Source organism: Protobothrops mucrosquamatus, unplaced genomic scaffold (assembly GCF_001527695.2).
Source record: "Protobothrops mucrosquamatus isolate PMUCROS unplaced genomic scaffold, P.Mucros_1.0 scaffold244, whole genome shotgun sequence".
Lineage (NCBI taxonomy): Eukaryota > Metazoa > Chordata > Lepidosauria > Squamata > Viperidae > Protobothrops > Protobothrops mucrosquamatus.
Genome location: NW_015386594.1, coordinates 258,357 through 274,595, shown reverse-complemented (window position 1 = coordinate 274,595; position 16,239 = coordinate 258,357). Strand labels below are relative to the sequence as shown.

General features: G+C 36.6%; 1 protein-coding gene across 1 annotated transcript in view; it reads left to right on the top strand.

Annotated features, from left to right (window-relative positions):
* Positions 1 to 16,239, top strand: part of ATP9A (ATPase phospholipid transporting 9A (putative)) — an 83,658-nt gene that overhangs the window by 13,325 nt on the left and 54,094 nt on the right. The window contains exons 2-3 of the mRNA XM_015814367.1: positions 10,034 to 10,178; positions 11,662 to 11,775. Coding sequence (XP_015669853.1) covers positions 10,034 to 10,178; positions 11,662 to 11,775 — 259 coding nt within the window. The remainder of the gene's footprint in view (positions 1 to 10,033; positions 10,179 to 11,661; positions 11,776 to 16,239) is intronic.

The following is a 16,239-nucleotide window of genomic DNA, read 5'->3' as shown; positions in this document are numbered from 1 at the left end:
GTGTTAGAATCATCTGAATCTCTGAGAAAAATGCTATTCCAATAGGCAGATACTACTCCATGTTGTTTGGGCACTAATAATTCCAGAAACGTACAGAGTAGTTATCCTTTAAACTTGTAGTATCCATTATTGCTTCTATCATGTTAAAATGTATCATGTTAAAAGAACACAGTTGAGCAAGAATTAATTGCTACTGTGTAATTGTGCATTCAGCATTTTCTGTCCATGATGAACATTGAAGCTTATTTGGGAGAAATTTCTCTGATTTTCCCTTAACTGAAGAGTTAGGCTTTATGGTGGCCTGGAAGGATCTGATAAGGAATCTCAAACTGATCAACAGGTGAATATGATTCTGCCATGATAACAGTGGCAGACACAAGCACATAACATTCACTCACATCAATAGAAGAATAGTTTCCAAATAATGAAAAGTAACCAGATCTCTCCTTGAGTTCATTTCAAGTACAAGGAAGGGCCACAAGGATGACCACAAACTGGATAGATGAAAATAATTGCGTTTAGCCTCAACAAAAGATGAGTGAAGCAGGATAGGATACTTGCCCTTAAATATCTGATTCCTGCACTGACTGAATAGAAAGTTGGGCTTAGTGGCCTATATTGCTAATTTTTGTTTCAAAACACAATAATGGAGCTGAACCCATCTTTAATTGCACTGTAGTGTTTGGCTTTGTATTAACTTATTTATGTTTTTAGTGTATACAATTTTTATCTTTTACCCTGTGGTAAGATGGGTAGCTAATACATTTTAGAAAGAAAGAAAGAGAGAGAGAGAGAGCGAGAGAGAGAGAGAGTAAGAAAGAAGAAAGAAAGAAAGAAAGAAAGAAAGAAAGAAAGAAAGAAAGAAAGAAAGAAAGAAAGAAAGAAAGAAAGAAAGAAAGATTGATTTTAGGAGTAAAGCTGGTGAGATGGGAAATGAGTTCTCAGACTAGAGAAAACCATATGTAAACAGATACTGGAGCCTCTCAAGATGAGGAAGACAATAGCCAAGTATCCATTGACATGGAAAAGCAACAGGAGAAGGCCTAGAACGGGTGGGCAACCTTAAACATTTAAAGAGCCACTTGGACCCGTTTCCCAGAGAAAAGAAAACACTGGGAGCCGCAAAACCTGCGCGCGCACGACGGGGGGGGAGCTTAATTGAAGAGTTTAATTAAAAAGAAATAGAGGCTGCTGTGCATGAGTTCTCTCTCTGTGTGTCTCTCTCCCTCCCCCCTCTCTCCCTCTCTTTGTCTCCCTCCCTCTCTCTCTCCCTCCCCTCTCTCTCCCCCTCTCTCCGATCTTCTGCTCACCTGGGAAGCTGGCTTCATGCTGTTCTCCGACAAGCTGACACACATTCTTATTGGGCTGGCTCTCTCCTGCCCTTGGTCTGCCAGTCCTCTTCCCCCACTCAGAGAGAGAGGGAGAGAGAGAAGGAGAGAGAGAAGGGAAGCACAAGTGCCTCTCTCTGTCTCTGTCTCTGCAAATGGCGGAGGAGGCTGGGAGCCACAGGAGAAGGCTCAAAGAGCCACATGTGGCTCCGGAGCCGTGGGTTGTCGACCCGTGGCCTAGAATTTAAGACTGGAAGCAGAGACCTACATATAGTCCTTGCCGCCTATGTAGTAGGCAGATCTACATATTCACAAACTAATATGGTCTTTCTTCTCGTCTGCATAAAGAAACTAACAGTGACCTGTTTATAAGATTGCTGTCAAGAAGCAGGTTCCTGAATATGGGTTTAAGTGGGTGGAGAATTAAGATTTATTGTTGCAACAGGTACTGTGAAATGTTCCTCTCCTTCAATCTATTGACCTTCTCTCCAAGTATCTCTTTCAGTCTTGTCATTGTCTTCTGTTTTTTTTTCCCCTCATTGTAAACACTTACTTGACAGTGCAAGCTGTCAGTGGTATTTAGTACACCCCTTCCACATCATTGTCTGGTGGCAAATTGTACTGGTGAAAAAGATTAGTAGGTTCAGGGAGCTCTTAGCAGGAGCCCAACCTCTTTGAACTGTGTTACTAATCATATTTAAAAATCTAGAATCCTGATGAGTTGGATTAGTTCCTCTGGGATCTTCTTGCAATTCTGGGAAACTTTAGTGCTCACTTAATGAATACAGTTTGTAGCTATTTTAACAATAGAGCCATCTTTGTTAAGCACAGATGAAACAAAGAATGCATGCAAACAGCACATTTATTGTCAGAGCAGAAGTTCTATTCTAACATTACTGCTGATCTTCCATTAATTCCTCAGATGGGGAATGTAGATTAATGGAAAGGAGAAGGACAATGAACCAGTATTTGAATCTTGTCATGAGTTTTAAGATTTACCAAAAGGTAGCATTAAGTATTAGAACTATCACACAAAAGTCATGTTCAAGGACAGAATATTCAGCTATGAAAATTGATACATTCTCTGTGTTTGTTAGTGGCTGAATAAACTCCTGTCAGGGGTGTTGTAATTCTTTCCTTTGTTATAAATCCAGCTTTAGGATTAGACAGCCAGTTTGGTACAGTGGTTAAGGCATCAGGATAGAAACCAAGAGACTATGAGGTCTAGTCCCATTTTAAGCACAAAGCCTGCTGGATGATTTTGGGCCAATTTCTCTCTCCCCCTCTCTTTTTGTGAAAATCTGGGGTGGAAGAATGGCCCTTCATGAGACCTGTGGATCAGATACACCAAGACTACAGATTCATTGTCTCTGTTCTAAGGGCAGCATCCTTCTGCCATCCTTTTGTCTTCTTCTTTCCTCTTTTATCACTGCCTGAAGCAGCCTTATGCTTTTTTAAAAAACTGAAATTTAAAATCCACTGGTTTATCCCATATACAAATATTACAACTGGGATATGGAAGAGGGAAACAGCAGTATTTAATCTCTTGCCTTTCATTGACTATTTCCTGTTAAAATATTTAGTTTAGAAAGTATTGACCTTACATGGAAATCATGTTGGATTTGTTCTCAGCAGGATGTCTGAAAATGCCTCTTGTGTAAGTCAATCTTTCTGCTACTGGGTGAAATATTTCTTATTTAAACTAAGCTAATATTTCCTACCTCATTCCTTATAACCCAGTAGATTTTTATAGCTGCTGCTTCTCTGGGGGAAAGGGAGAAGAAATCTTTAGATTTTTTTGTTAATGAGATAAGATTCCTTTTACACTTATTTGCAAGAGGTGAAGTAGAAAGCAAGAAATGTGATATTTAATTTAAAACAGAAAACAAGAGCAAAACTACCTTGCTGGCTGATTGCTACTTCCCATCCAATTTCCTATTCTGCAGCTTGCAATTTCATGGGAAAAAATTTACAGTTGAGCGTTAAATAATTCCTTAAGGAGAAATCATTTTTTCTTTTAAGTATTAAGATATTTAAGTACCGACTTTAGTATTGAGTAAATGTTAAAGGTTTAGTGGAGAATATTTAATTGATGAGTGGGAGCCTCTATACATGAGGGCTTTGTTCATTTTTTGCTTTCAACAGATAGTTATAGATATAGATCTTTACACTTGTTTCTTTCAAGTGCTCCTTATTAAAATTACCCATCCCGCCATTTTCTTTTAGGGCAAGTTAATACTGAGTGCAGAAACTGAGGAATAGTAAGCCAAAGAAAGTAAAGGCAAGAAATAACAAAAAGAAAATGAAACATAGCTAAAATGAAAACAGGCTGTCCTCGTTTAACAACCATAATTGGGACTGGCAACTCCAAAGTGATCGCTAAATGAAACCATGGCTGTGCTTACAATCTTACTTCAGCTCTCCTTTGTTTTACAGACTTGTGAAGGTCATAAACACAAGGATCAATCATAAAGTTACTCATCACCATTGTAACTGCAAATAGTCACTAAACAAGACAATCATTAAATGAGGAGAGAAATAAATTCAATAATAATGTGTTGAGGGACCATGAAATGTTAGGTTATACCTGATGTTTCAGCCCCCCAGTGTTGCAGTATGGTTCATACACTCTGGTGCATTTACACACACACACACACATACACACACATAATTAAATACATATTTATTTAATACAACATACGTACATACAAATACATAATTGTTATCTCCTCTGATTCTTGGAAGAGATCTGTGGATCAACCAAGAATTTTGGAATCTGTGTGTGCCTAAGATTTGTATTACTTGTTCATTTTACTGTAAAGCATGAATAGGAAAAAAAGTCATGGTAAATTATGATACAATATTTAATTAACTGAACCTGTTAATTTAGAATTATAAAGTCCTATAGCACTTTAAGTTTACTATTAAGAAAAGTGTTTGTGTGAATCTTAAATTCACACAATTAAAAATTTCCATAAATAATAAGTGGACCACTCACTCATAGATTAATCCACCCCATCCTAAATGAGATTGGTATTGAAGCTGTGTTGAAGAATATTCATTGTTAAACGTTTCAATGTATGGTTTGAGGGTTGGCTTCTAAAGCTTTTATGAGTAAAAGCAGAGCAACAAAGTACAACTGTTCACTTTTGCATTCCTTTGGAATTATACCCTTCTATAAACATTATAGTCAAATAAACAATGAACTAAAATGGGAGCCATAGTTACTGTATAGCAACTCTATTATTCATTATAAAACTCTTTGAATCATTGCCTTCAAACAATATGAGTAAATACCAGAGTGGTTCAAGCATGTTAGTTTATGGGAAGAAAATTCAGAAGAAATTTAATAGGAAAAAAAAATTATCAATAGAATTTCTTTGACATAAAGCAAATGGAGTTCACTCCCAGTTCATCTTAATCCAATTTATGTTGATAGATTATCATGCAGAATTTTGAATTACAGAGAATTCTTCCTCAGAAAAATAAGGAGCGAGGAAGGATGCTTCAGGGACAATGTGGGATTCTGTGCAGGAGAGTGTACAAATCCTTATAATTTAGAACAAACTGTTTATAATAAGATATTCTTGCTTTGAAATTCCTATGTGATTTTTAACAGCTGACTCACCCAGTTATATATGAGACACTCAAAAATGTGTTTATGAAGCAGCATACTTTGTTCTTTTGTTGCAATATCCTTTGTATACTATGTCAGAAAAAATATTATTAAAAATAAAAGTGGAACCAAGCTATGTGTCTTGTTGAAAAAAATGTATGAGGTTGTAAAACTCCTAGATTTGAAAAGCAGCAATTGTCAGCATTGCAGAAGTCACAGCATGTAATAAGAGAACAAATATGCAATTTCACAATTTTCCCCCAATCAGCAAGAGAAAAGATAGCTTTAGGCACTAGGAAAAATTACTGGCCAGAAAAGTATCAGGCAAGTGTGAAAGTCACAGAATGCAGCACAGAGGCACTAACAAATCAACAACTTGAAATCAGCAGGAAAAAAAAATGTTTTCACAGTATGGAGATTAATTTGAATTCCTTATGTTTGTAGATAGCTTTGTTAAATGCATAGCTGCAAAGGCAAAGTGAAAAGTTGGCCATTCTAATAGGAACATGAAGCATGTAAGGTTTTTTCTATTTATGTACCATTTCAATTTATGTTGTTTTTTATTTATTTCTGCTTGTGCTAGTAACTTACCTAATTATCCTGTTGGACAAAAACTTAGGAAATGAATTAATTAATGGAAATAAATGAATAAAGCACAAATTTGTGTATTCCTAACTTCAGTAGATTTACTTTCATCTAATCTGCCTAGGAAATCTGGAGGTAAACAAAGACTAAGGCACCACCTTCAAAACACACAATGAGAGGTTATAGTATTGAAATTTAGGCTAGACTCTCACTGGCTTTTTCTGGCATCTCTAGCCAGGTAGAATCCAAAGATTTTAAGAGGAGAAATAAGTAGCTAGCTATCCTCCATCCAGTAACTTTATAATTGGCTTGGATCTTATCCTGGGAATGAGGATTAGAACTTAGTTTGGAGACTAGTAAGCAATGGATAAGAGCTGATAATAGGCAAGTTTCCAGAATCATACTAGGGAAATTATTTTTTCCTTTGGCATAATAAGGGAGAAAATTTGCATGTGTATTAATAAAGACATTTTAAAACTACAGGTAGTCCTCATTTATATTAATTGGGATAGGAAACTGTTGTTAAGCAACACAGTTGAAAAACCATGTAACCCTACCGTTTAACAACAGCAGTTGTGGCAATCCCAGTTGCTGTTGTTAAGCAAGGACCTCATGTGAACGCAGTTTCCAATTTCTTGCTGGCTTCCCCATTAACTTTCCAATAGGCAGAGAAGATCCTCATCATGAGCAGGTAATCATAGGAAACTGCAACAGTTGTAAGCACAAGATCAGGGGTAGGCAACCTTGGCTCTTTTATGACTCATGGAGTTGCCTACCCCTGCACAAGATCATGTTATAATTGTCACTCGTTCTGCACTGTTATAAGTTCACACAGTCGCTGAATGAGTGATCATTAAACAAGGACCACCTATATGGAAAGACTCCACAGATGCAGTTGTATGATACATTTACTCAGTACAGGTAGTCCTTGACTTACAACAGTTCATTTAATGACCATTCAAAATTACAAGGAACTGAAAAAAGTGACTTTATACCATTTTTCACACTTAATGACTATTGCAGCATCGCCATGGTCATGTGATCAAAATTCGGATGCTTGGCAACTGACTCATATTTATGACAGTGACTTATGACCATTTCACACTTATGACCATTGCAGCATTTCCAAAGTCACATGATCAAAACTTGGACACTTGGCAACTGGCATGTATTTATGATGGTTGCAGTGTCCCAGGGTTGTGTGATCACTTTTTGTCACCTTCTTACGAAAGCAAAGTCAATGGGGAAGCCAGATTGACTTAACAACCACGCTACTAACTTAACAACTGCAGGGATTCACTTAACAACTGAGGCAAGAAAGGTAAAATGGGGCAAAATTCATTTAACAAATGTTTCGCTCAATTTTGGGCTCAATTGCAGTCATAAGTTGAGGACTACCTATATCCTTGAATTCTTTGTGTTTTCTTATTATCAGGACAGGATGCATTCAGAGTTTGTAATTGAAAAGATTGGAATAAGATATTTATTTGTAAGCAATGTTTAGTCAAGCCAATAATCTCTTTATTGGCAAATAAAGATCAACATGCCCTTGAGGAAGCATTGTCACTGAAGTGTACTTTCTTCAAGGAAATTATAGTTTCTTTCACTCCCCCAACTTTCCATAAACAAATAGATAGAACATGGAGTAAGTGGTTTTTTTTGCTTTGTCCTATTGGAGCTTTCATGTGATAGGCTTTTCTTAATGTTCTTTGGTTGAAACTGATGGTTTCTGTCAGTGGGCTGTTCATCCAAAACTGTAACAGGGTTCTTTTTAAAAAAACAAAACAAAAATCTCTTATTGGTGGAGGAGAGCAAATTACTTTCTCTGTCTTAAAAATAAAATTAAGCCTATTTTAAGCACACACTTAAGTTTTCAATACATTCTCTACCTTACATTTTGTAAAGAGTCTTTCAGGAAAAAGCAAGCCACTGAGGAGACTTCTACCACCTTCTTCAAATATGTTTTTCAATTTCTAGCCTAACTACAGGAGCTGCTTTGGGATTTCCCATCTAAATACTAAACAAGTTCAACTCTTCAGCTTGAATTGAAATTCAGTGGTGAAGTTAAGAGGGAATTCCAAGGGCTGGAGAAACAGGGAGGGTCTTGGAGACTGTAGTGTATTTGTGCCTCTTTAACATATTTGTCTGACAAGTATAACTGCAACTTCTTTGCTAAAAACAGTAACTAGATATTTAAACATAGAACGAGAGGGGCCAGCTCTAAATTGAACAAATTAAAAGCTGAAATATTAAAAAGGTAATAGATCTTAGTTACTGGTGGGCTCATGGAATCAGTGTTGTTTATTTATTTGTTTATTTAGCAGAATAGAATGGGTTTGGAATGCTTTCTTCCAGAGTATTTTTTTTTTACATTTCTAATAAAGAACCATTAAACAGCTATGACAAAGTGAAAAGTCATCACAAGAGCTTCAAGGCATGCATATAGTACATTCACACATGCGTAACTAAATCCAAATAAATCTTATACATGGCTAAGTATGTTGCTCCCTCCCAGATTTTATAGTTTGTAAGTTGTGGTTTTTTGCTTACTTTGAATCTAATGACTAATTACTTACTTGATTACAATAGGCTTAGATTGACATGTGAACCAGATCATAGTGTTAAAGCTGCTGCCATGATTGTTTGTGTGAACTAGACAGCCTGTATATAATTGCTTACTCATGGTTAACCAAAGTGTTGTTTACTCAATAAACACAACTCTCTGGGTTCATATGACATTAAACCAAAAGCACCCAGGTTGGTTTTGCACAATAAAAAGGGCTAAAATGTATTTAGCTATTTGGTGTGTCACCAAATAGCTAAACATTACAGTACATTTCATTCAAGAAATCCATATTTTTTATTGCATTTTTCCTTCAAAAGCTCAATCAAGAACTGTGAAAATTCTGAGCTCAATTGTTTTGCTCAATTTTTAATGAAGAGGCGTTTCAAAATCTCTCTTCAGGGTGTTTTAAACACTGAAAAGAATATTAACATTTTATAAATAAAAATAGAACAAAAAGTTTCAGAAATCTAGTGCCCTAGAAGTGAAGTGATAAATATAGTAACCTAGTATCTGGAGGCCATGGGGTCTGGATAGTAAGGAACACAGTCAGACTCAGTCCTGACAAGATTCTATTGCTATGGTTATTTGAGCCCCTGAGGCAGTGATGGCGAACCTTTTAGAGACCGAGTGCCCAAACTGCAACCCAAAACCCACTTATGCATCGTCGGGTGCCGGGTGGGTGTGGCCCATTGGGTGGGCGTGGCCAATTGGATGGGCGTGGCTGCAGTGGTAACAGCAGACTGGTTGGGACTAAAAAGTTAAATCAATCAATTCCAACTTTGCAAGATCTTTTTTTTCCCCACGAGAAGTTGAAACTGACTGATAGATTGAACCTTTTTTTTTTGTACACGGCGGTGGAGGCCTAAAGCGAAAAGGTTTTATAAAACCCAGCTGAAGGCGTAGGATTGGGGCGACGGTGCGCGTGCCCATAGAGAGGGCTTTGAGTGCCGCCTCCGGCATCTGTGCCATAGGTTCGCCACCACTGCCCTAAGGTCTGAGGCATTTTCACCTTTGGTCCTGATGGGTTTGCACTTCCCCATTTGAGACCAGTGCGCACTTTGGGGGAATCGTCCTGGACTCATAGGAACTGATTAAAAAGCAGGTGGTAGTTATGACCAGGCGGGTTTTTGCACAATTTGATTTTGTGTAACAATTGCATCCCTTCCTGGACCTGAAAGCACTATTTACAGTCACTCATGCATTGATTCAGTACATTAATGGCACAATGTGATACTCACTTTCTTCATTTCTGACTCACTCAAGATCTTCCAAACAATTTATGAAAAGGCTCCAGTGTGTCAGCCCTTGGGCTGATGAGTTGGTGCTCATGTATCCCTTGTGACAATTGGAGTTTGAGTTCTCTCCTTTAAAAAAACGTATCTAAAAATTACGCAGATTTTATTTGTTCTATCTCAGTGCTAAGGAGCTTAAAAAAAAAACCCTGCCTTGGTTGAAAATTCTTTGGAGATTCTCAGTCATCTAGGTCATAGTTGTTCCAAAGATGCTTTTTCAAAAGGCAACTGGACTGGTTTTTTTCTTTGAGGAAGGAGAAGATAATGTTTCGTTTCTCATCCAAGAAGCTTCATCAGTTGTGATGGTGGGGGATGGGATGATAGGTACCTGCCTTGGTGAATTTTCTTCCTCTGGTCAGCTAATATACAATATGGCACATCAAAGTAGAGAAACTATTTGTTCTGAGAACTAAAAGAGAAAAATATGATTAGGGAAGGCAATCCCAAATTACACTTTGAAACCACTGTTTGTTGTTGGTTTTAAAAGCCTAGCTTAATTGTCATTTGTTCTTCTGCTTGCCTCTGGAATCCTGGCTTATTGTTTTGCCAGGAACAATGGAGGAAAAGTGCAACCTTTGGTTGAACAAGCTGGCATTATTTTGCTTTTCTTGAGGTAACAAGGTTTTAAATTCTGTTTTTTCTGTAGATGCTGTGAATGCCTAAGATGTTGTGGAAGAAGAGACCCCAGGCCTCGAACCGTCTGGCTTGGCCATCCAGAAAAAAGGGATCAGAGATATCCACGCAATGTCGTCAACAACCAGAAGTACAACTTCTTTACTTTTCTACCAGGAGTAAGTATGATCCTAGGCATTGCTTAGAATCTACAACAAAAATCAGAACATCATGTGTGGCATGGTGTTGTGCAAATTGACATCATTAAGTCATTGGCATCAGTCACATGACACCTCTGATGCAAATCAGGTAATCATGCTATTTGCATGATGATGTCATGACCTCTGTGATCTCATTCCCCCCCCCAAGATGTTTCTGTGTAGGACAGGGTGTCAAACTCACAACGTCACATGACGTGTCGCAACGTATCATGACTTTTTTGCCATTGCCAGCAATAGGGTGGGCACAGTTTTGCTATGATGCATCCGGCCCACAGGCTGGCAGTTTGACACCCCTGGTGTAGGATATCCAACAAACCAAAACAGAAGTGGTTTCTTTTTTAAAGAATCTTCAATTTTTTTCAGGAGAGGAATTATTCAGTTATTTTTTATGAACAGGAATTCCCCCACCCCAATTATTATAATAGCACCATCACTGCAAAAGTTTTATGAAAAGAGTTCCCTCATGAGATTTTCCTCAGGATTTAATGTAAATATGGGAAGCTCGGAAATTCCCATATAGTCCAAGGACTATATGAGAATATCCTGGCCTCTCATATTTACATTAAATCCTGCTAAATGCAGGCAAGGATGCCTCACCCAGTGAGCAGTTGTCTTACTTAAATCATCTACTTCGGAATAAATTTCTAAAGTAAATTAACTCTCATCTAATGTGTCTTCCCAATAGTAATGCAAAAGTACATTTAGAATGAGGATTAAAGATTACTGGAATGAATCAAACTGCTACAGGCAGTCTTTGACTTATAAACATTCATTTAATGCAGGGGTCTTCAAACTTGGCCTTTTTATGACTTGTGGACTTCAACTCCCAGAATTCTGGGAGTTGAAGTCCACAAGTCATAAAAGGGCCAAGTTTGAAGATCCCTAATTTAGTGAGTGTTCAAATTTACAGAAGCACTTAATAAAATGATTTATAGCCAGTCCTTGCAGTTCTAACCATTGCACTACCTCCCATGGTCACATGATCCAAATTCAGGCACTTGGCAGCTGGCATATATTTATGTCAATTGCAGCCCACCCCCCTAACATGATTGCCATTTGCTGTCTTTCCAGCTGGTTTCCAACAAGCAAAAGTCTGATTCACGTAACTGCATGATTCACTTAACAACTGCAGTTGTTAACATCTGTGGCAAAAAAGGTCATAAAATCAGGCACAAGTTACTTAACTACTTTGCTTAACAACGGAAATTTTGGTTCCAATTGTGGCTATAAATTGAGGACTATCTGTATTCTGTCTGGATGAAAGTATTTGGGGTGTGTGTGTGTATTTTTATAAATCAGTAAAATTTTACTGTCTAACTTTTTTCCTTTTTATAATCTTCTCAGATTAGCATGTTTTTATGGATTGCTGCTCTTATGCTGGATGAGTTCCTTCCAATATTTCCTTGTCACTTACCTGATCTTCTCCCCCCTCTGCTTCTAGGTCCTGTTCAACCAATTCAAATATTTCTTCAATCTCTACTTTTTATTTCTTGCCTGTTCTCAATTTGTTCCTGAAATGAGGCTTGGTGCACTTTACACGTATTGGGTTCCACTGGTAGGTAATATCAGGTTTATATATCCAAGAAAAGTTTCAGTGTTTGAATACAAGTTGTCCTTTGTTAACCTTATCTCTGAGATCCAAGTAATGCTGAAACTTAAAATGGTTTTTGTTAGCTTGTTTTATGAAGCCTGCCCTTTATGTCTTTGGGAATTGTAGATGCTTGGTCTAACTTTTTAAATTGATTTAATAAAGGTTCACCATTTGGAAATAAAACCTTGAGTGGTACAGGAAAATGAAATACACAGGGAGACACTTGATCCAGGGAGTAATTTATCCCATAACTCAATCAGTGCAAGAGTTCAGTTAAAGAGATTCTCCTGGGTTAATTACCTTAAAAAGTAAGTTGTCATGGAAGTATTTTTGTAATTGTCTTTGGAGCAATTGACTAAACGCTGAACAAATACTCACAAAGTAGATAGTCTTTTGGTTTGTTTGTTTTTATTTTTCTAGATCCTTCCAAAGGTTAAACTATATAAACTATATATTGACCAATTTGGAAGTTAAGGAGGAACATGCTGACCTGCATAATTCCAACTGGTTTTGCTTGTTCTTCTCACCAGCAGTCTGTGTCTAACAAACCAGATGGTTTAATTGTTTGTTTAATACAAGGAAGTGCTACGTTTTTTGTGTGTGTGTGTTTTGCATCAGCAGCTACACTTGGGTTTTGAACAATGTGTGTTCCCAAAGACAAAGTTGGTGGGGGCAGAAGTAAAGCTAAATTTCACTTCACTTGATTTAAATATGCTGTATGTTGCAGTAATTCAAATATGGTTTAGATGTGTTTTCTTATTGGCTCAACTAATTGTCAGAAGAAAAGTATGGTTAGAAGAGTTGGATTAAAAGTAGGAGAAAACCAAAAATGTAATAAAGTTAATAAAATTATAAATAATAACAGTCCAATTATGTGTTTAACAGATTCTGTCACATTAAGAATTATAATGGATAATACTTTTTAGAGATTTCCAGAAGCCACACAAGATTATTAGTTGGGTAGCTGTGATTTAGTATACCTTTAGGGATTTTAATTTCTTTCAATTATAGCTCTCTCAACAAACAACAATTTAGCAAATCAGGGCTTACGATAATGTGATTGGATAATATTTTTTACTTTAAGATAGCAAATGGAACATCAAATTTTCCCTTCCTCCCAAAGTAGATCTATATTTATTTTCATGGGCAAAAACAACCTTAGGGTTGGTGGGGGGATTTCAAATGTAGAAAGCAACAGAGAGGAATAGGTTAAATTTTCCCTTCTCTTCTCCCCATTCCCAGTTGTAGTTATTCTGATTAAGCCTTTGTTTGCTTCTGAAAAGAAAAAAAGTATTGAGAGATAGCTATTTTCAATGGCTAGGCTTAAATTCAGAATTTAACAAAGCAAGCCACTTTGTAATGTAGCATGAGAACTAGAAACTTTCCCCTCTTTTAATTACCCTCTTGCATTCTTAATATGCTTTCATTTTATATGGTATGAAATACACATCTGGCTGCACTACTGTATAGTGTTTGTTGTAGGGAGCTTTAGAAATTAGTTTATACTCTTTTTTTTTACAAGGCTTGCTTCAAACATTAGCTCATTGTAATTTGTTCAGATCACACGAACCATTAAAATTCAGAATGTGAGCTGCCAGAGTTATAAATAATAGACTTTTTGTTCATTGTAGACTGCTGAAACAGCCGTTTTGGAGTCAAATAACAATGTGAGAGGAATCAGTGAGGCAGAATAAATGGGATCGTTTTAATGATTATTTGGGACTCCAATCTTTAAACGCATAGATATCTTTTTCCTGTATAGTACACATAAATCTTATAAACTGGATTTTGAGGTAGTATTTTAGAGTAATAATTAATATATATTGTAAGCACCAAATTAAAATGATATCATGATGGGAGTAAAATAGTATGATAATTGAATGCTACTTATCTACTAAGAAGAAAGCCTCATATTATTGGGACTTGCTGTCAGGTACTTCAGTAAGTATTTATCTGGGTTTATTTTTAACTGAGGGAACAACAATACTGCAAATCAGGGCTTGTGATGATATGATTGGATAATTCAAGGCTGTTATTTTTTTACTTTAAAATAGCAAATGGATTTTCCCCATCCTCCCAAAGTAGATCTATCTTTCTTCCAATAGGGCTAAAACCAGCTTTGGGGAGGAGAAACATGAGTGAATTAAATAGCAATAGCAGTTAAACTTGTATACCGCTTCACAATGCTTTACAGCTGTCTCTAAGCAGTTTACAGAGTCAGTGTATTGCCCCCAACAATCTGGGTCCTTATTTTACCGACCTCAGAAGGATGGAAGGCTGAGTCAACCTTGAGCCATTCAGAATTGAACTCCTGGAGTGAGCAGTGAATTAGCCTGCAGTACTGCATGCTAACCACTTGGCCACCATGGCATATACAATACAATACTCTCTAAAAATACAATAAATAAAATACAGGATTTGAGTTTAGATAAAAGTAAAAAGGGTTGTTTTATTTCTCCAAAAGATATTACCATTCTTTCAAATAAAACTTAATAACCCTGAATTCCTTTGGGCTTGCTTTATACAGTATACTAATGATTTCCAAATTTGGGAGAGCTGGAATCAGTCCCCTGTATCATTTGCATCTCTTTGTAAAGTAATGTCAAGCCTTGAAGGCATATAGTAATGTGATTCTGAATTAATGTTCATGGAAGCTATGCAAAGGAGTAGAAGATTGCTGGAAATTAGTACTAGCAGATTGATTTCCTTTGGACAGCTTAATTACATTTACAAAACAAATTATTTCCTTTTCATGATTCAGGTAAGAAGAATCTACATCAAGAATGTTCTTACACAGATATATAATCCCAATCTGGGAACATATTTTTAAATATTTAAAGTATGTCTTAAAAAGAGAGAGAAAAAAACTATGAAAGAAAATGATTTTATACTGAGAAGTTGAATTTTAGTTAAGGATATTTCTGCCCTCTTCCCCTTCAAAAGAATAAAACCTGTAATCTCACTCACTTAGAAGAAAGTCCTATATGTTCAGTGAAGAATATTTCTAAGAACAGCACTATAGAATAGTTAGTTGCATGGAATAGAGGTTCATTAGCTTCCAGCTTTTTGCTCAAGAGTACACATGTGTTGCATTTAAATGAAAAATGCATAAATCACTATTAATGGGTATCTTTAAAAAAAAACAAATTGTCAATAACAAGTATCTAAAACATTATTTTGATGAGCAGGATTGTGATAGTTTGCAAGCACTAAGCAAGGCAATGGTATAGGTTATCAGAATTAGGTAAGGCTGGTTATGTAGCTACCCAAAACAGCTTTGAGTAGTGAGATGTATGGCATATAAATTTAATAAATAAATATATTTCTTCCTAGGAATATCAGTTGTTGGGATCACAAATGAAAAGATATTTTCTTCTTACTGAATGTGTTTTATTTGTCTTGTTTAAATTGTTCATCACTGAATATTTAAAAAATAAATATTATAGAAATATTTGAAAATACAATAAGTACAATATCTATGGAGTTCCCAGAATCATTGGTTTGACTATTGGCATGAACACAAGGGTGAAATGGATACAACCTTGGTTTGATCCAAAAGTATTTGTATTATCTAGAAAGTAAAAGGAAAGGCCATCTCAGAAATATTGTAGCAACATAGAAGTTGAATATTTGCAGCTTGAACATTGTAGCAATGTGGCTTTAGTAGTGTTTTGTACTACCTGTGTTTACTTCTACTTGTTATATCTAATCATGTAACATAGAATACAGAATAACAGAGTTGGAAGGGACCTCGGACATCTTCTAGTCCAACCCTATCCTCAAACAGCAGCCCCTATACCAGTGGTAGGCAACCTTGGCTCTTTTATGACTCGTGGACTTCAACTCCCAGAATTCCTGAGCCAGCTCAGGAATTCTGGGAGTTGAAGTCCACAAGTCATAAAAGAGCCAAGGTTGTCTACCCCTGCCCTATACTGTTTCAGACAAATGGCTGTCCAATCTCTTCTTGAAAACCTCGTGATTGAGCACTCACAATTGTTGGAGACAAGCCATTCCACTGATTAATTGTTCTCACTGACAGGAAATTTCTGCTTAATTCTAAGTTGGATCTCTCTTTGAGAAGCTTCCGCCCAGTGTTTTTTGTCCTGCCCTCAGGCGTTTTGGAGAATAGGTCGACCCCTTCTTCTCTGTGACAACCCCTCAAATATAATATTGGAAGATTGCTATCATGTCACTCCTAGTCCCCCTACCTATACCTAGTTCCCTCAATCATTTATTTATTTATTTATTTATTTTCTTAAATTTATATGCCGCCCTTCTCCCCATGGGACTCAGGGCGGCTCACAGCATATTAAAACATTGTACAAAAAGAAATTTTCCCCTGCTAAAAACCAATTAAAATCCAAATATTAGTAGCTGTGGCTCTTTAAAATTGTTTAAAAATTGTCCCTATTTAAAACTCACCTTAGG